This window comes from Onychostruthus taczanowskii, unplaced genomic scaffold, assembly GCF_017590055.1.
Source record: "Onychostruthus taczanowskii isolate IOZ18803 unplaced genomic scaffold, ASM1759005v1 scaffold37, whole genome shotgun sequence".
Lineage (NCBI taxonomy): Eukaryota > Metazoa > Chordata > Aves > Passeriformes > Passeridae > Onychostruthus > Onychostruthus taczanowskii.
Window position 1 is genome coordinate 4,785,497 of NW_024501126.1, and position 20,349 is coordinate 4,805,845.

The window sequence follows — 20,349 nt, forward strand, 5'->3', positions numbered from 1 at the left end:
CGCCCCCCGCCCGCCTCGGGGGGAGGCGCCCGGAGCGGCGCGGGGCCCGGCCCGCCGGGAGCCGCCGGGGATTGGCTCGGCCGAGCGCGATCCGAAGGTGCCGGGGAAGCCATCTGCAGCGCAGGCGGTTTCGCCGCCGCTGTGCGGGGGGAGGGAGGGGGCTCTCCCGTGCGGGAGGCTGGGGGATTTTTTTTTCCTTCCTACCTTTCCCCCTCCCCAGCACCACCACCCTCCTCCTCCTTCCTTTTCACGGGATCATGGCCACGGCGGCGGGGCCGTGATGTCCGCGGGAGCAGCCCCGCTGCGGCAATGCTCCCCGCCGCAGCTCTAGGCAGGGGAGGCGTTTGAGCGGCGGCCGCACATCCTCCGGCACCGCGGCGGCACCGCCGCCTCTCCGCGCCCCGGACCGGCGGAGAGGCGCTTCGCCGCCCGCCCGCCAACAGCACACCCGCCGAGCCGGGCTTTAAATTGATAATAACCACACTAGAGCCCCACCGGTGCTCAGAGGCGGGAGGGATCGCAGAGCCGCGCACAACATGGCCACTCTCCTGCGGAAAATCGGGCTGATCCGGCTGCACAGCCGGGACACGGAGGACCCCAAGCACCACCACCACCGCAGCAGCAGCAGCCAGCAGGGCTCCTCACTCCGCGGCAGAGGCAACCAGAAGAACAGCAGCAACAAGCCGCAGCCGCAGGGCCCCCCCGGGGGCGGCTGCAGCAGCAGCAGCAGCGAGGGCAGCCCCGGGGGCCACAAGAACAAGAAGGCGCCGGAACCGGCCAAGCAGCCCCCGCCGCAGGCGCGCTCGGGAGTCGGCCGGGAGAAGCCGCGGGAGGCAGGCAGGGAGCCCGGCGCCGGCAAGGAGGCGGCGCAGCGGCCCGGCCCCGGCTCCGGTCCCGGGTGCGGGTCGGGGCCGGCGGCGCTGGTGCCCGCGGGCCGGCAGCAGCACTGCACGCAGGTGCGGACCCGGCGGCTGATGAAGGAGCTGCAGGACATCGCGCGGCTCAGCGACCGCTTCATCTCGGTGGAGCTGGTGGACGAGAGCCTCTTCGACTGGAACGTGAAGCTGCACCAGGTGGACAAGGACTCGGTGCTGTGGCAGGACATGAAGGAGACCAACACGGAGTACATCCTGCTCAACCTCACCTTCCCCGACAACTTCCCCTTCTCGCCGCCCTTCATGAGGGTGCTTAGCCCCCGCCTGGAGAACGGCTACGTCCTGGATGGCGGGGCCATCTGCATGGAGCTGCTCACCCCCCGCGGCTGGTCCAGCGCCTACACCGTGGAGGCCGTCATGAGGCAGTTCGCCGCCAGCCTGGTCAAGGGGCAGGTAGGGCTCCCTGCTCGGGCAGGAGCACACGCATCCATCGCTCGGGGTGCGGGTCTGAGCGGTGCTCGGGTGGGAACCCAAAAGGCGGCCAGCCCGCGGCTGTCCGCCACCAGGCCCGGTCCTCGCTGAGTACCTGGTGTCACCGGTGGGGCGAAGGCAGGGACACACGTGTTTGGCTCCGGGGTCCCTTCTCCGGCAGGTGCGGCGGAGGTGCGGGGCAGCTTAGAGGGACGAGGAGCACATACATCCATCGTATCCTCCCGCCCGGCTTTTGTCCCTGCACTTGGCTCTGCCGCCTGTGGCACACCAAGATATCGTGCTCGTTACCCCTGGTGGGCACCTCCTTCGGCCCACAGCAAAAGGGGCTCTCCGGGCTCCAGTGGGGTTTGGGATTGGTGCCTCCTGCCCTTCCCCAGGCAGTCGGCCATACTCGCTGGTCCCTTGCGTGCAGCGCTGCCGCTGGCGAAGGGCGCGACGCTGGAGCTGCTGCCCCCAGGTCTTTGTCTGTGCTGTCCCGCATAGCATCCCTCCGGGGGGACCAGGGCCCACCCGGCTTTGGGGCTCGGCACACTGCGCTGAGGTGTGCCGCGGGGTCGCGCCGGGAGTCGCTGCCCGAGCTGCTGGCAAACTTGTACAGGTTTCAAATCGTCCGGCCCGAAAGGAACCAGTAATTTGGGCTGGGTGCTGCAGCTGCAGCAGTCAGACGGTTCCTGCCAGCTCTCCTCTTCAAAGGAGGTGATCAGGTCTCCCGGCAGAGGATCTCCTCTGACCTGAATCGGTGCATTTTATGCTGCTTTTTTTTTTTTTTTCCTTCTGCAGAATATCTGTAGAAGAGAAATATTTCATAAGCCGTTTTTAATAAATGGGTGAATATTGCTGTTAGGCAGTAGTTCTTTATGCCTTGTATTACCCTTTGTATTATAGTGGGCAGTGCACACATAGCTGTGACAAGGTGCTTTTCCTGTTCCTGAATGCCCTTGAACTAGGGGGACCAGCACAGCTCCGTGTCTGTCAGTAAATTATACTGAGTAACTTCTTAAATTTATATCTTGGCAAGGAGGTGGGGAAAGAGTAAATAATAATGTACTTTTTATTTGCTTAAAAATTAGGTTGCTCCTGTTGCTTCTGTAGAACTGCTTGCCTGAGCAGAAGTAAAGGTTTGTTTCTTCTTAAGACCGAAATTAATTTTGATTTTTCAACAGACTCTTTTGTAAGTGGCATGTCCTCCTTTTAACCTATTTGGTTTGGGCCTACTGCTCCTTTTTTTTAAAATCAGATAGTATTTTTCTCTGCACTTCATTTCAAGAGGTCAGGTTTCCTAGGTCACCTTGGGATATTAAAAAAAAACATCTACCAAGAAGAAAAAAAAGTTTTAATTAACACAGAGGCTGAGGTTCGTTGAAGTTCTATAGCTGTTCTTACTGCATTACACTGTTTGTTAAACTGTCACTTTTTAGAGAGGTCATAGTTCTTATTATTTGTTACAAGAATTTAGAAGGACAATGCTAAATTTGTAACAATTCAACATCTTTCTGAGGTGTTGAATGTTAAAGGGGTTCAATGAATATTTACTGGGATCATAAAATGGCTCAGTGAAGAGAAGCACTGTATTATTTTATTAGTAGTAAATTCTCAGCTATATAATCTGACAGTTTTGTCCCCTAAACAACTTATGAGGTTTCCAGAAAGTAATAGCAATTTTTCATTACCAGAGGATGTTTATGTGTGCATCATTAATAAACACATTTAAAATGCAAGAGTTTCAATAGCATTCTTCCAGAAGTTTGCAAAGTCAGTTATGACAGAAAGAGAACTGGGATTTAAAAAAAAAAAAAAAAAAAGGCAGAAATGTACTGCTGACAGCAACTTAGTAGTTAAATTGATATAACATGGCACATGTCAACTTCTCAGATTGTTCAATCCAAGTGGAAAGGTTATTAGGCAGTACGGTCAATACATTTATTTTCTGGGTTAGAGAGATGTTGCCTCTGATGGGTTTGCCAGCTTGTCACCGTAGCTGGGCTCTGTGTCATGGGAGCCACGTTTCTGTAATTGCACTCCCCTCGTTATGTAATCCCCACTCCATTGCATAATAGGGCTCAAAATACGACTGGCGCTCCCCTATCCCTGTTTCATTTTACAGGTGATCCACTTTAGACCGGTTAGTTTTTAAAAATAAAAATGGAGCCGATGGAGCACCGAGGGCTGAGGCGCTGCATTCCCCAGCGCTGCGTGGCCGGGTTTGGGTGACGCCTGCCGTGCCGTGGGCAGTCCTGGTGCCTGCAAGGAGCCGTCCCAAACAAACAGCCATGGCTGTCATCAGGTTAATTGTGTAATTTCTGTAAGCAGCCTGCAACCTGCAATAGCATGAAATACTCAAGATGCAGTTCATCAGCAGGGCTGGAAGGGTGCGGGCCATTGTCCATCGCCTCAGAATGAACCTGCCTGAGCAAATGGCAGCAGCCATTGCACTGAGGGGAGATGGGGCACTGCTGCCACCAGTGAGTCAAAGGGACCTTCCAGAGAAATGTCACTGGTTCCCAGCAGTGATTTAGCATGAAATCACCATGAATACTCCAGCCTGTGACGCATCCAAGAGTGCGCCTGGCTGGCACGGGTGCCAGTGTGAGTGGGCAGGGCTGAGCGTTCTGCTGGCACACCTTCCTCCTTGGGGTCATTAAGGGATCGAATGAAGGTGGCTCATTTCGTTGGACATTTCTCATCAGTCCCACTTTGCTGAGCCAGCTGTGGCACTGTCCTTCTCTGCTGGTTCTTCAAAGGGAAACAGCACTTCTTGGTCTCCTGGTAGAGCTAGTAGTAGCTGTGAGCATGTATAACCTTCTGTTTTTCCACAAAGCGATCCAAAAGCAGATAAAAGCAACATTGAAAATACATTTTCAGATGGTTAAGATTCTTGACAAATTCGAAAGTTATTTCATAGATTTCACAGAAGGGAAATTGAGATAAGTCATTCTGACATCTCGTGGGATGTCACCCAGGAGCTGTGTCTGTACAGTAACTTAAATGTGCAATAGAGAAATTAAGAGTTAGCACTTTCCTGATACTTTTCAGCGTTGCAGTTGTGAGTGGTGAAACCTGTGTCCAAGTTCCCAGACCTGAGCATATCTTCCAGGGCTTGGATTTTAAAGCTGGCTCGCTGTTTCTCTAGATTTCACCAAGCAGGAACCACACTCCTCAGGTGACTTTGCTTGAGAGATGCCCTACCTTATGGGATGCACACCCTAGCTTCCCAGCATGAATCTAGCATTGTATTTTTAGATTTTTTTTGTCTGTAAATAAAAATGTTTAGCTCCAAATTTAACTTTTTTTCCCCCTCAGTTTTCAAGGAAAAAATGTTAATTAACAAACAAGTTGGGGTTTGTTTGGTTGGTTGCTTCAGCTATTCAGCTGAGAAAATCAATTATTCACACAGCTCTAGTCAGTATCTTGAGGGGAATTCTCAGTACATCAAAGGCCAAAGACTGTTTATCTGTCTGGGATCCAGAATCTTATTTTAAAAAACTTGGTGTTGTCCTTAACTCAACTGTAGCCTTGCTTTTAAAGGGATGACTTTGTACTTGCTTCCTGCACAGTCAGCTGCTCGCTGGCTCCTGTCATCACAGGCAAGAGCTTGGCCCTGCTGAAGCAGCGAAACAGTCGCCGTGAGCCGCCACAGAGCTGGGGTGCCAGCCAGGGAGGTGGGGTGATGCTAATGAAATAATTTAAATACCAGTTGTTTATTGTCCTGGAGGCAACTGTTCGACATGTCTGGCTAGGCAGAGCTTCCCTTGCCTGTCTCTCTGCGTCTATCCAGGCTGTGGAGGTGGGCCATAGCGTGTTACTCCTTCTTAGCCCTGTAAAATGATTTATTGGTAATTTCAGAAAGAGGTTTAAAAATTAGTCAGTTGCTCTCCATTTCCAGATAGTGGTGTCATTGTCACAATAATATCAATAATGGAAGGCAGGAAGGAAGGAAGGAATGGTACCATCTCAAAGCAGGAGGTTCATCATGGCTCTCCTTGAGTGTCAGTGCACACAGATGAGACCAATGCCCATGTTTCAGGGAGAAAACATGGTAGATGATGTGGTCCCAAAGGAAAAAGAGCAGATTTTGTCCAAAAGTAAGAGGGTTTTGTGTCTTCCAATAGATATGTTGTTTCTCACTGGACGGAATGGTTTGGTGGACACTTAAAAGAGGACAAAGCTATGTACACCAGCGTCCAAGTAATGTATTAGGGTTTTGGTTTTTTTCTTTTTTTGAAAGCAACAAACAGAGCTGCACCTGATGCCTTGGGACTTCAGATATAAGCTTGCAGTAGTGCTGACCAGTAGATGCCTTGTCCTCTTTTTTACAATTCCCTTGTTCTGTCCTTGGAGGCTGGGGACTGCACTGCTGAACAAAGGCAGCTGTCAGGTAGCTGTCAGCTCTGCAGATTGTCATGAAAAAAGGTCTTCGTTTGAGGGAAGTACTCCCTTGTTCTTCCAGTGAATAGGAGGAACACAAAAAATTTTCCAGGATTCTTGCAGGGGATGGAAGAAACATAGAAATTTTGCTAGGACATATTACAATAGGAATAGGGTACTCCTAACTCTGAGTATTGTTGCTGTTGTGGGTTTTTATATAAAAAATTTAAATAAAAATCAAAAGATAGTTTATAGTTAAGCATTCAGGGTACTCCTAAGTCTGAGTATTGTTGCTGTTGTGAGTTTTTATATAAAAATTTAAATAAAAATCAAAAGATAGTTAAGCTTTAGTTTTGTATTGGAAAAGTTCCTGAATTCAAATAAAAGTTGTTGATGTCTTTGATCCCTCACATTGCAACATTAGAAATACCTCAGTGGAGCCCTATTCATTTGCTTCAAATGCTGTGTGCCTCGTATGACTATTGAACGGATGTATCTTTCCATTTTAAAGATTCGAATATCTCAGCTGAGTTTTGCCAGATTGAAACAGCAGAAATGGGCTTGTTTTATGACAAACAGCTACAGAAGGTAGCTGTTAATCATAGTCTAAATTACTCCCTCTTCATCCTTCCGAACAAAAGTGTGAGCGAGCAGATAGCAGATGGGACTTGTACAGTGTCCAGGAGGTCAGCAGACTCCAGGTCTTTCAAATATGTATAGCAGAAATTAATTGCAGATCCATGGGTTTTCATACTCCAGATGCTGGGTTGGATGAGTGTAGCCATGAATAAATGAGCTAATCTCAAAGGCTGCAGAAATGTACAGAGAGCACAGTGGTCTCTGAATTATTTGGAGCCATTGTATCCTATTAGGCCCTTAAAAAATTGAATTGTTGTACTTTTTGCTTTTGATTAGTTGCTTGAGCAAGTGATTATGGTTATCCTCAAGAGGGGAAATGTTGCTCTAGGTCCAGGGGTGAAAAACATCAACTCATATACAAGGATGACAGAGGAGACCAAGACTATGTTAGGGGACTTGTTTCCCATAAAAAGGTGTAAGTGCTGGGCCAAAGAGATAACAGAATATTGTTTGTCTGCAGAGGCAAATCAGAGGTATTGGCCTTCTAAGATGTCTCCTTCATTTCATTTGAGAAATGTAGGATTGGAAGCTGAAGTTTTAAGTAGGAGCATATGTATTGAGATGCTGGGCCTGATAAATGGGCTGGAAAAATAATTGTTCATGTGTACTCTGATATATTGGTGTTCTGACCATCCACTATTATTATGCAAATATATTCTACTGAGAAGAATGAAGACACAGGGATTCCAACTCATTGAAATAGGAGGTTAGTTTAATTCTTTTAAAAAGCAGAGGGAACATAATCTCCATTTTTCTCCTTCAAAGCATAAAAATGAAAATTTTAAAATACTTTCAACTATCCCCATTACTGTTAAAATAGTTATGAAATAAACAAAATCCCTAAGTTAAGCCAAATTACTAATTTTAAAACATGCTTTTATTCTTCTCGGCAATACTTAGCTGATCTCCTAAATAAAAATTTGAAAGAATTGTGGCTTTGGATTTTGTGAGAAAATTGAATTTGCTGAAAAGAGCAAGAGTCTTCTTCCCTGAATTATATAAGAAGTGCTCATTTTCTTCAGTGAGAGTGTTCAGGCAGAGAGAATCATGTAGCATTGGGGTGCTTTGTCAGATACTTCACTGAAAATTGTATTTTTTCAAATGCAGAAAGCCTAGTCACGAAGGGTGATGTCCTGAAGGAGTAACCTAAATAACCCACTTTCTATTGTGAGGAAGATTTACTCTTCCTTTTACAGGCTAGCCTTGAAAATATGCAGCTTTCCTAGCATCCACACAATGCCCAGGGATTTCCATGCATGACTGGGTACTTCCAGATTGAAGATTTGTAACTCCACAGTAATTCAGCTCCTTATATCCTGGGAGTGTGATTGCCAGGCATGATCTGTGGCATGTCCCCCTGTGGGCATCTGCTCTCACAAAGTGGGACGGTGGTTAAGTAATACAATATTTCCTGCGTTTCTTTTTCCAGTCTTAGCTCCTTTGGGCTGGTGAGAGAGGCAGTGAAGGGCTCTTCTTTTCTTTGACGTATTCAGTCCTTCACATGCAGTTTCCAGTTTTCTCCTGTGAATGCCAAAAAAGGTAATGCTGACATTCAGTGCGAAGGGAGATGGGCGGTGGGAGGATTGCTGGGTGCAATTCCTCTGCAGTTAAACAGGGAGAACCTCAGATGCTGTGGTAGTTATGCTGGCTGAATGGCTCAAAATGTGTCTTAATTGTAAGGTGCACAGGATCCAGTTGTTGCACTTGTAAATGGAATAGCAGGTTTCTCTTAGATATCATTGTATTTTTTGAAAGTGCGGGGTTTGGTCTGTGTTGTACTCCGTAAGTAATTTCTGGAGGTTGCTGAGCATTACACGGTATTCGCCTTTAACTCCATCTGGAAACAGCAGTAACTGAGTAGATCCTGGAAGTCTCAGGACAAACTCTACAGGAAGGATGTGATACTGTTACCTAACCTGGCTCCCAGTGGCCTGCACTGGGAATTGAAAGTGCCTGGGCTAGGGAGAAGTGTAGGTATGCTTTAATGAAAGTCAATTTGTAGTCCTTACCAGTGTGCACAGAACAGGTAAGTGGGCACTTCAGATGTTCAGGTGATTCCTCTTCTGAAACAGGATCAAGATGCCAGTCTGATTCACCCTATTCCCATTAAAAGTCACACTGAGGAAGGATACATCAGGCATGTCCGTCCTCAACCCCGCGCAGCAGGTGCGTGCCTGTCTCGTGCACGTGCAGTCTGTCCTTGGAAAATGTCTTTTTATCTGCTTCACAATCTTGTGCATTTGCTTTGTTAAAATCAAAGATTCTCATTGATTTAATCCTTCGCTGCACAGGCTTTCCAGAACCCATGGAACTTCTGCAGTGACTCCTTGGTAGAGTTACAAGTCAGCTATAATCCCAAACCTGCATTCAAAGATGAGTGAAAATAAACCCGAGGAAGGAAGACATAAGCCTGTGTTATGAAATGGCCCGGAGCTCAGATGCTTGTCATAGTCAGGCTTTATGAGCTGTGGAATGACTTGGTATTTTTCTGGTTTCTAGGCTTGTGCTACAATTGGTAACAAGCCCCCAGCTGCAGTAAAGACTCATTTCCATAATACATGTCCATGAAAAAAACAAAGCATAATGAAACAGAAGAAATTGATGTTACTAGTTTTTCAAATTTTCTTTGAATTTCTATAAATATTAAATTTTCTGTGAATTTTATAATATTATTTCCATTAAAATATAACTGGCATTGAAGTGTTCTATTATTATTTAGGAGGTTGGAGGAGGAGGTTGAAGCAGGAGGTTGGAGGAGGAAGTTGCAGCACTTAGCTTGAGAAAAGGTGATCTGAGTTTGGCTTCCAGGTTTTGCCACTGACTTCAGGTGCAGTCATGGGCAAGTCATATAACTTCACTATATTCCTCTTTCCCACACATAAAGTACCAACAAATTTATAAATGACCCAAAGGTCATTTGAGGATATATGCTTGAAGCACTCGGAGGGCTCTCTGAGTAGATGTCCATGTGCATCAGTATGAAACATACTGCAGTCAAGAGATTGGCACATTCATATAAATAGCAGTAGAAAAGCACATCCACTTGTGACTCTGATCTTACTAAATTTGGGTTTAACTCGATTAGATGTTCCCAGAGGCAACCTGCTTTTTACTACTGTTTTGTTCTTGTTTTTTTGTTTTAGCATTGTAAAACTTAGGGAATGTGAAGATAGGCAATGTTGTGGTGCCTTTGTGTTTACAGCCTGTCACAAAGGATGGTTGGGTTGGCTTTGCTTTGGTTGCTTTCACACCGATGACTGTGTTTGACCTCAGGTTCCTGATGTGGAGAACCTGTGGGTTTATGCAGAGTTGCTGTCATGTTCCCAGCCTTCCCACCTGGACTGGCCCTCAGGAACTCTGCCAGTGCCTGATTCCACATATAGGTAGTCCAGGGAGCTTAGCAAAAGACTGAGAATACATAGCTGAGAAAACATTCCTCTGTCACCTAGACTTGCAAATGCCCTTCTGGTGGCAGGGAACAGGGGCTGTCTCTTTTGACAGAAGCTCACCATGTTGTCATATCTTCAGCCCTGGAGATGCTTGAGTCACCAGTAATGTAGCCAGCCACCCAAATTTTCTTATTCTTTTACCAGCACAGAGTTTGTTGCACCCATAAAATGCAGGGAGGGAGTTTCTTAACCCTCATCTGTGCTGAAATCATGCTGCCAGCTCGGTGCTGACTTAGGGAGAGGCGAGGGAGAGCAGCACAGTGCTCTGTAGCTGTCAGACAGAGATTGGGGCTGTAAGCGTTTGTATCGATTAAGAGCTACTGGCAGCAGGCTACTGGCACAGACAAATGAGCATGAATAATTACTCAGCTGCAACTCAGATTTCTTTTTCCTGGACAAAGAACAGTTATACTCCCAGAAGGCACAATTTATAGGATGCTTTAATGCCAGAACTTGCTATGTTTTCACTTCTCTTATGGATTATTCTTAAAAAGGAGACCAAAAAGGCATGGAAGTACTGCTTTGGAAATGACACATTTGCAGGATAAACCTCCTTTAATTCACTTATGCTGCAGCATTACGAGTATTTGTCTGTATCACTTTCTATACCACTTTATTTTAGCTATAGCTAATAATCATATACAGTGCAATATAAATTGTGTGCAGTTTTTGAGACATGATTAACTGTGCCTCATCAGTACATGAAGGAAAAAAATTATAAACCATGTAATTGGGGGGAGAGACTGTGTATATTGCGCTCTAACAGCGATGTTGTGACACATTGCAATCACTGCACTGAGAGCATGACAGTACTCACTTCAGCATCACTCTGCTTTTGAATGCGTCTCTAAAGCCAGTGGAAATATTTTCCTCTGAAAGCTTGTTTAAATATTCTAGGATAAGGCTGGTTCAGGCTTAAGCACTGAGTGCCTCTGTTCCTTATCAGAAAATGTTTGAGTGCGTTTGCATAGAATAGTTGGGGCCCAAAGCCATTAGTCACTGATACATTATGGAACATGTTACATACTGGAAACTCATAACATGCTTCAATATTTAGGAATCCGTGGATTTTGTGTCATACATGGACAAATCTGGCACAACAGACTTGGAAAATGGGCATATTGTTTTGGAGCATCTTCCTGTCCATGGAGGGATTGCCATAGATGCTGTGTCTGGCATAGTGACTTCCTGCGGTCTTTTGTGTGCTTCTCTCTCTCTGCTTGTTTTCCATCTCTTGATATTTACCTAGGGTTGGGTCAGCAGAATCTGCTGTAGAGATCTGTTAAGGGATGGAGGCAGAAAAGGAAACTGCAGCCATCCGTGTGTCCTTATGCTGGTTTACATGATGAGCCAAGGTTAGCCCCACGTGCCAAAAGCTTGTGTGATTTGCCCTTGGGAGACCAACCTGGAGTTGTTTGCATTGCCAGAACTAATGAAAGTACACAGGGCTGAGGAGATTGTGTTAAGAGCTGTGCTAACAACGTGAAGGTTTGCCTGCTTCGGAGTCTCTTAGCTGTGCACTACTGGAAATTTACATAGCTTTTTGTTAGCTGGTCCAGGTAAAACGCCTGGATGTGACTGAAGGTTTGCTGTGACACCTCAGAGATCCACAGCACAGGAGCTTACATTGTTTCCACAATAACATCAGCCCCATAAGGGCTCATGGCTGTGTACACTAAATCTCTGAAAATTTGGGACCTAATAAAGCAAGGAGTAACATCAGGAGTGGACTGAGCACAACCTTGAAGGGTTCAGGACCTGGCTATGCAATGCCACAGTGACCTGTGTTGGCAGTTCATCTCCAAGTGTCTAAGCTGGACTTGGAGACCACCACAGGTCCCTTCCATCCAGTACTTTTGGTGATTGTATGATCCTGTGCAAGTTTGACCTCTGTTACATAGTCCTGTCCTTCTAGGGAGTGCCAACTGGAAACACACCTGGTACTGTCCTAAAATCACGGAGCTACTATTATTTATTTAACAAGAGAGGGAACTCCATTTGCCCAGAGAAATCCTCTCAATGCTGTCCTGACTCTGGAAGGATCTGAAGAAATGGCAAGACTGCTTTTCATGACTCCATAGGCCAGCTGTGGGTAAATGTATGGTCATAGTGGGCTCAAGAGTTTCAGGCTTCATATTTGGTTTCTGTACAGGATGTAACTCTGTCTTTGGACTACTTTGTGATGTGGTGATGCTGGGGAAGAATTGACGTGGCACATTGCTGGCAGTGGTACTGACAGATTTTAAAGAGCTAATAGTTGTTGAGTTGGATATTTTTGAGGACATGCTGCAGTGTCACAGAGCATTATGAAGGGGAGATGTGTTCACTGAGACTACTGTGGCATCGCTTGGAAGTAAAGAAGCTGCCAGATTTGCCCACAGAGGTCTATAGATGTGAATGTGTCATGTTTTAACCTCAGCTGCCAACCAAATACTACACTGAGTGCCAGTCAACTCCCTCACCTCATCCCCTGGCTGGGTGGGAAGGAGAAAAAAAAAAGAGTGAAAACTTGTGGGTTGAGCTAAGGAGTTTGATAATTGAAACTAAGTAAAATATAATACTAATAATAATAACAAAAACCCCAATTGTAATTAAAGACAGACAAAAAAAACCACAAGAAAACCAAGTGATGCACAATACCATTACTCACCACCCACTGACAGATGCCTAGCCCCATCCCCAAGCAGTGATTGGCCCCTCCCAGCCAACTCTCCCTAGTTAATATACTGGGCATGATGTTCTGTGATGTGGAATATCCCTTTGGCCAGTTCAGCTCGCTGTCCTGGCCATGTTCCCGCTTGGCTTCTTGTGCACCTGCTCACTGGTAGAGCACAAGGCACTGTGAAAAATCCTTGGCTTAGTGTGAGCATTGCTCAGCATCAACTAAAACATAGGGGTGTTATCAATATCATTCTCATGCTGAATTCAAACCACCACTTCTTTTAGAAAGAAAATTAACTCTATTACAACTGGAACCAGGACAGGGGGACAAATCACACGTGAGATTCACCTTGTCTTTTTGCTGAGCATGGCAGGAGGGAGTTGGTCCTTTGGTACGGCCGGGGTCCTGAGAAAGCTGCCCACAGCAGATCGCGTTCCAGGAGGTCTTTCTGCCCACCATTATCAGGGTTATAGACTGGATGCTTCTCAGCTGTTTGTTCAGGCTCGTTAGTTTGGGTAAAGCCTGGATGAGTGGCATGCGATTGCTCGCTGTGCCACGCAGGCTGGCCGCAGCAGGAGCACGAGCGAGGGAGGAGGCTGAGCGCAGCACACGTCCCCCTGCGCTTCAGCACGGCTGCATAAAAACCAGTTGGGTGCTGTGGCACTGCTTTCACCTTTCATATGTTTCTAGCTTGTTAAAATTATATCTTGATAAGTACATGAAGTCACAGCAGATGGCAAAATCTGAAACGTTCTCTCCAACTCTTTAATTAGGTTTTCAGTTGTCCCTTTATGAAAGGCGCTCTGCGAGTGTCTGAAAGTATTGCAAGTATTTAAATAAGCTCCTGGTGCGACTTCTCAGAGCTGAAGTCGACAGTGATATCTTTATGAAAGGCTTCCTTGGGTTTTTGCTGTTGTTTTTAACCTCTTGTGGAATGTTTTGATCTTGTTCAGGTACCAGTTTTTATCACTTCCCTTGATGTGGTGGTGAACACATCAAAACACTGGCCATGCAAATGATCGGTGTTCCTTACCCCGGCAGTAGTGACACATGTGGTTTGGGGATTGGTCAAAATGCAGTTGTGCCTGACAGAGCTGTGGACAGCACATTTTTACATACTGTATTTACCATCACTGCCATGTTTACAGAATGCAGCAGCTCACAGGCTCCTGCCCAGAGTTAAAATGACTGCATGTTTAAGTAGCAGGCTGAAAATAAACTGTAGTCAGGGCTGGAAGCGGTGCCTGGTAAAACATTTGACACTTTCTTCTATAATTGCGTCCAAAATTACATTTTTTACTTAAATTTGGGAAGAATTTTTTGGGAATGGCAAAAAACTAAAAATCAGTAAGACAGTAGATACCACCCAAGTATAGGCTTGAAAACATCTGAAGTTGGTCAGCTGAAATTCCAGCCTTCTTTCTTTTTACCCCAGGTTTACTTGAGGCACCAAATAGGGAAACTTTCAGTCTAGGAGGTTAAATTTTATCCAAATTATAAACAGCTGGCAGGATATTGGTTAATAAGAGACAGTGCTGACCATGCCACCCATAGTTCCTGTGTAAGCACAGGAATAGATGGACTGCAGCAGGGTAGAATTAGCTGGCCTTTGATGGTGCACTTCACATACAACCTGTATATGGTACCAGAGTCGAAGTGGATTTAATGATCTGTTGCATTAATACCAAAAAGGTTTCAGAATAAACTCATGAAATGATGCTCCTTTCATCTGATATGGCTCCAGTAACATTTTACATGATGTGATGATCTTTACCACATCATTACGACACCAGAGAATTCTTGTGTTCCTGCTTTGAAAGCTGTACATAGTCGACACCAAACATGAGCTGTTCACAATGCAAAGGTCCTACTTCTAGGTACAGCTTAGTATTATTACTTTGTAAAGGCTGGGTGAGATGTGAATCATACTGTCCTAGGTGCTATGCGTATAATTCAGAAAGTATCAAAGCCTTAAAGGATAAAAAATAATGTACAAAGCACAGGAGATGACAAATGGATCTAATCCAGAAATTAGGAAGCACAGTAAGTTTATATTTACTTTCAAAAGTATTTAATCAGTGAGATTTTGAGGACAGCACTTTCTGTACTGATTTAATCTTCTGTTGCACTTTGTTTTTTTCTTTTTCTATGTTTCTCTGAGTGTGCTTCCAACAAAACCTCCTATTAGGAAAAAATTACAAAATGTTTTGTAGCAACAAAAATACTCCTGCAGAATAATTATGATTGATAATTATATCTGACATAATTATGTATTATAATTACTGAATAAGATTTAAAAAATATGTTAGCCAGCTTTATTTAATTATTCCATCTATGCAACTAAAAATGAGCATTTTGTAAGAAAATTTGTGATTAGGACTCAGTTGAGAACCATTCAGATCATCCTTATTTGGGACATAATAATTATTGAATTTTTGTATATGTAGAAGGTGTCTTGCTGTTTGGTCTGTCAAGGGGGTTTAAAGAGGAAATAGATTTCTAGTCCTAAGTGGCATCTAGGGAGAAAGGTGAGGAAAAGCATCGACAGGTAAAACAGCTGTTTTGGGGAAAAACAAATGGGTATAAATGACTGAGTAAATCGAGGTGGGAATTGGAGTGTGTTGGTAATCTTTGGTTAAGGTGTGCTCTGAGAGATTGCTTGAACTGCACCAAAAAATTATTTGTTAAAACAGAAGTAGGAAACAGCTTTTTCTTTCATGTGTCCATAGTTTTTTGCTGTAACAGGAGCAGTGCTGAACATAAAAAGAGCCTCTGCAATATTGTGACAGCTTTCTAGAAAGAAATTGTTTGTCCACACTGCAGACTAATTTTACTCATTTTAGTCTGTAAAAGTAAATTTGGTACTCCAAGGACAGATTTTGTTTTCTTTTTTCCCATTTCCCCCCTTTTCTTCCCTTGATATACCTGACTATTTTCTCAGTATTTATTGCGTGCTATTGCAAATGCCAATTTTTCGTTTAAAAAATGTGGCAAATGTGTTAGTGCAGCAAAATTGCACATTGACAGTAAAATCAGGGAAGCAAAAGTTGGTTTTTGAGCTAAAAAGAATAGAAAAAAATGAGAACATACTAAGTTGAACATAAAAAAATGATAACATACTAACTTGGTTCTTAATGATTGCAACGCTGTAATATGATATCTGTTCATCTTTGTTGTTAAAAAGGCTTTCAGTGCAATCTGTCAAACAATTACTAAAATTACTAGACTAGTGGCTTTAATAAACTTCTATTTTGTATCAAATCCAGTAGGCATAAATACTTTAAAGGTATTTATTTTATTTTAATGATTTTGTTTAAAGGTTTTTCATTGTTGTAGAGTGGTATTAATCTTCAGCTATAATTCTATCTTTTATCTCTGTTGGTTGGTAATTGACACTGACCAGTGTGAAAAATAAGGTAAGACATTGATAACTCAGTAAAAGTCTCTACTGCCAAACAAGGATTTGAATTTTCATACAGCTGTGCAGTTAGAGGTAAATAATAATAGCAGGGTAATAAAAACGCAGTATATGCAAATGGGTATATTTTCATTCATTATCAAACTTGGCACAAACGGGTAATAAACAAATTAGAACTTTCGATTTAAGATGAAAGCAAGTTTGTTTAAGGCACTCCTTTTAGAAAGGGCAGAGCTGTTCGTTTCTCACAGGTGGGTGGCAGGGAGAAGGATGGACTGTGTCCCTGCGGGATGGATTCCCTGGTGTTCCTGCGGGATGGATGTAATCTCTGGTGTCCCGCAGGATGGGTGTAATCTCCAGTGTCCCTGCAGGGGGTGAGGCACAGGCAGCCCTGAGTGCAGCCGTGCCCGGGGAACAGCCCTGCAGATGCCTTCTTTTTTCTCTTTTTTTTTTTTCCCCCTCTTTTTTACCCACGTGCTGAATATCATTTTAAATCATCTCTGATAATGTTTTTGTCTGCTCAGGTTTGGGGACTGTGCTTGCTGGAACGCGTAAGGGAATGCCTCTCGTCCTAATGAGTTGAAAAGTTAAGCTGTGGTTTCCAGATGCGTGTTCACGTCTTTAATGAAGGTTTTCTTTTTGTGTTTGGCGCAGGGCCGTATCTGCAGAAAAGCTGGCAAATCAAAAAAGTCATTCAGTCGAAAGGAAGCTGAAGCAACATTTAAGAGTTTGGTGAAGACCCATGAAAAATATGGGTGGGTCACCCCGCCCGTCTCTGATGGCTGATGTTAGAAACCTGCACTTGACAAAAATGCTGAACAAAAGTACTGTGACATCTCCTCAGTGCTGTACACCGCCCATCCTTTTCTACTTCAGCTTCAGTTACATACCATGAATGTCAAGGAGACATCTAAGTTATTTATGAACAGATGTGTTTACAGAGGGAGAGAAAAAAAAATGCTGTGTAGGATTATATTTCAAGACTGGAGAATGGTCATCATTGAAGTCACTTGAGCGGATGCTGAGATTGCGTCATTTGCCCCCATACAGCCCACATTGTCTTCAGCTTCTTTCCATGACAGCAGCACCAAACAGCAGTACTGGAAAGTCTATCCATTACTGCTCAGTTCATTTAAATGTAAATGAAACAGTTAATATTTAATAGGGAAGCAGTGCATTGCAGGTACATGTTTGCTGTGCTGTTTATCTTTGTCTCCTAGCAGGTCAACATAACTTGAAGATTTGTCTTTATGTGGAACTGTGGTCTGCTGTGACTAAATTTAGACCTCATTTGTGCTCTATATATGACCTTTAATTCATAAATGAAACCAGAATTAAAATGCTGAAAGGTCCTAGTGTTGAAAAATTATTAAGTGGAATCACCCAACCGGTTACAATGTGCTCTCTGTGCTGATATTGTGATGTGCTGTTCAGAAATAAACCAGTGCAGTTAGCTGAAGGTTAGGTGGTTTTTTAAAACACGTCCACACCAGGGCTTAGAGGGGTTGGTCGGTGGTAGCAGAAAAATGATTACCCTGGCGGTACCTTCTGCAGTAGCATGTGGCCTGTCAGTTCTTCAAAACAGCAAAACAAATGAGTGGAAATGGACAAAGCAACCTTAAAATTTTATCTGTTTAATTTTGAAATGATATGCCAGTAACAGAGTAAAAATTTTCAAGTCAAATGGAACATGGTTTGTAAGATGATTTGCATGACTGGAATTTTTCTTTTTTATTTTTACTCAATAGACATTGTATGTACTTAGAGCCCAGTATCTGAGAAAACCCACTGATGTATATAAATGTCCTATTATTTAATCATTAAAATTTAAGTTTTCTGGTAAACAAATTGAAAAAAAACAACTTTCTAAGGGACTCCATAAAAGCTGAAGGTAATGTTAAGAATGGTATAGAAAAGCATTAAAAAATGTGGATTCCGAATGGAAAATCGTATTGGACACGTGCTGAATAAAATCACCAGTATCGTTTCTGTTGCCTCAGGAATTCAATCATTTTGGCCAGCTTTTGTATTCAAAGTAATGGGTTTTCTGTTGTGAGATTCTAAGCACCATATAGATGCATCTGTTGTGGTGGTATTTTAATTGAAAGTAGGGCAGTATCGATTGTAAGACTGATTTGGAGGGGGAAAGCAGTGTGTGTTTTGGAAGCACTTTCCATTATATAGCTAACACAAGAACAAATCGAAATGGTTGACCAGTTTCTGTTTGTATTACAGCAACATTGGAGACTATACAGAGAGCTTGGGGGTCTGGAGTTTGATTTAAAACTACATGCAGCATAGAAGAACAAAAGGAGTACAATGGAGTTCAAACACATGAGAGGAAGCAGCGGAGCAGATATTCTTGCAGTGCTGGTGCAAAAACACTGTTCAGTGAGGCTGTCAAGCTTCGTCGGCTAGATAGAGAGAAAAATAATCAAAGCCTTCACCAAAAGGAATATGCAGGTCAGAGCCATTCAGTTTTGTGGGCACTGCAAGAACCTGGTTTCTTGCACTTCTGATCTCCATCAGTAATCACTTCTCTTTCTCCTCTGATCATTTGTAGTGTGCCTTAAGTTAGCTACGAAGAGAAATGCTTGGTACCACAAATCTGCCCAGATCTTGCTGCCATTTATCTCAGTCTGCTTTATACTTGGAGACAAGACTATAAGCAGTATATACATGTACTTTTCCTGTCAAACTGCAGATGAATTCTGTGCATCCAGCAGCAGAATGTGTCTTTTGAGGGAGGAATAACATTTCAAGAAATTCACTTTCTCAAATTTTATAAACTTTCTTTGCTGTCCCTTGTGGAAGAGGAAACTGGTATGTTTAGTTAAGCATCAAATTATTTGTAATTCCTAGCAGGACTCCCTGGGAACATAGAGAGTGATCTAGCACTGGAAATCACAAGGTTTGTAATTTCCCTTCAGAAAAGCTCTTCCCTCATCAGCACGGTAAAATTATGTTAAAAACAGCGTGAAGGTGTGGTAAGTCTTTAGGGGGGGGATTATTTCATTTTCTGCTGGTTTTTAACCTGTCTCTTTTTTTCTGTCAGTGGGTTATTTTAAATCTTCCTGAGAACCGTATCTTTAATATTTAATTAAAGGGTTAGCTAAAAGGAACGTAGTGGGTGGATTGCTACCACTTCCCTCAAACCTACTTATTATGTGTCTTCTTAAGCGTGCTTTAAATAGTTAGAGCAAACATCATCGCTAAAAATCACAGTTACTTTCTGGCTGTAGGAGGTTCTCTGCATCACTCAGTGTCTTGGAGCAGTAGGAGAGGCAAATCAAAAAATCTGGAGTGCTTTGAAGCTGTAGCAGAAGGGGAACAGAGTGCGTGTGATGATAAGCTGCGGCAACAACTCGTGCGAGGAGGAAAGAAGGCAAAGTACACTGCATGAACTAGGGCAGGATGAAGTTCTTGCTGCACCAAAAATAATCCTGCTGCTATTAAAGAGACGATGGCTTGTGGCAGGAGCAGCCTGTGCCAGGGGCATGCAGGAAAAAGGGGACAGCAGGGAGTGCAGAAGCTTTGTGATTCTGAGCAGGAAGGGAGGGAGGGAGATGGCTAGGAGAGTGGTTAATTAAGAGATCTATTAAGAGAGTTTATCTATTTTAGGGAAAATTAGTTCATTGTTTTTGTCTTTCTGTATGCTAGACAAGTTCTACTTTCTTTGCTACAGACAAGCCTAAAAGAAAAGTGAAGCAGAAACTGGGAAGGGAAAGGTGTTTGAGGGGAAGGAAAAGAGGAAGACCTGAAAAGAGAGAGAGAGAGAGAGAGAGTCTGGAGAAAATATAACTGGGCAAGTAAAACACATGGCAATAAAAAAAGGCTGATAATGGAAAGGTGTAAAACGAGGGAGGCAGCACAGCATCAGAAAAAGCATTTTAGGTAGGACATACTGCAGGAACTTACTGCAGAGCTGCTCCAGGTACCTAAGATCCAATAATGTCCTTTTGTTTGTATCCCAAAAAGTGAGAGTTTCTTCCATGTCCTATCCTTCTGACAGCTGAGAAGAAGGATGTTAGGATTTGGAGCTGTGTTGTGGAAGTCAAATCAGGCCGTCACGTCTCTTCTGTGACTGAGAAATAAACCCAAGTGTCATTCCCAGATTCTAAATTCCAGGAGGCCAAAACGAAAACAGATTGGACAGTCATCTGCTTGGTCAAAGCTCCTCAAAATCAGCAAAGTGGGAGGATTTCTTTTGCAGACAGCAAACCTCAATATTCCCCGTTTATCCAATCAAAAGTCTCCTTAGGATTTCTTGTAAAATTAGCAGTCAGCACAGGTCCTTCAGCTCTCATTAGACCCATTTTATCAGGAACATTATTTTCCATCTGCTGTCCCCAGAACAGATGATTAATTTGAACCTATCATCTGGGGAGGTGTGAAGCTGTATTGGGAAGTCCCTGGCTTCTTTAGAATATATCCTTTTGGAGGATCTTC

At 43.9% G+C, this 20,349-nt stretch overlaps 1 protein-coding gene across 1 annotated transcript; it reads left to right on the forward strand.

Moving 5' to 3' along the window:
• Positions 1-87: 87 nt before the first annotated feature.
• On the forward strand, positions 88-17,887 carry UBE2QL1 (ubiquitin conjugating enzyme E2 Q family like 1). The gene is made up of 2 exons (XM_041411844.1): positions 88-1,328; positions 16,555-17,887. The coding sequence occupies exons 1-2, from the start codon at positions 537-539 to the stop codon at positions 16,684-16,686; spliced, it is 924 nt and encodes a 307-aa protein (XP_041267778.1). The 5' UTR covers positions 88-536; the 3' UTR covers positions 16,687-17,887.
• Positions 17,888-20,349: the final 2,462 nt, after the last annotated feature.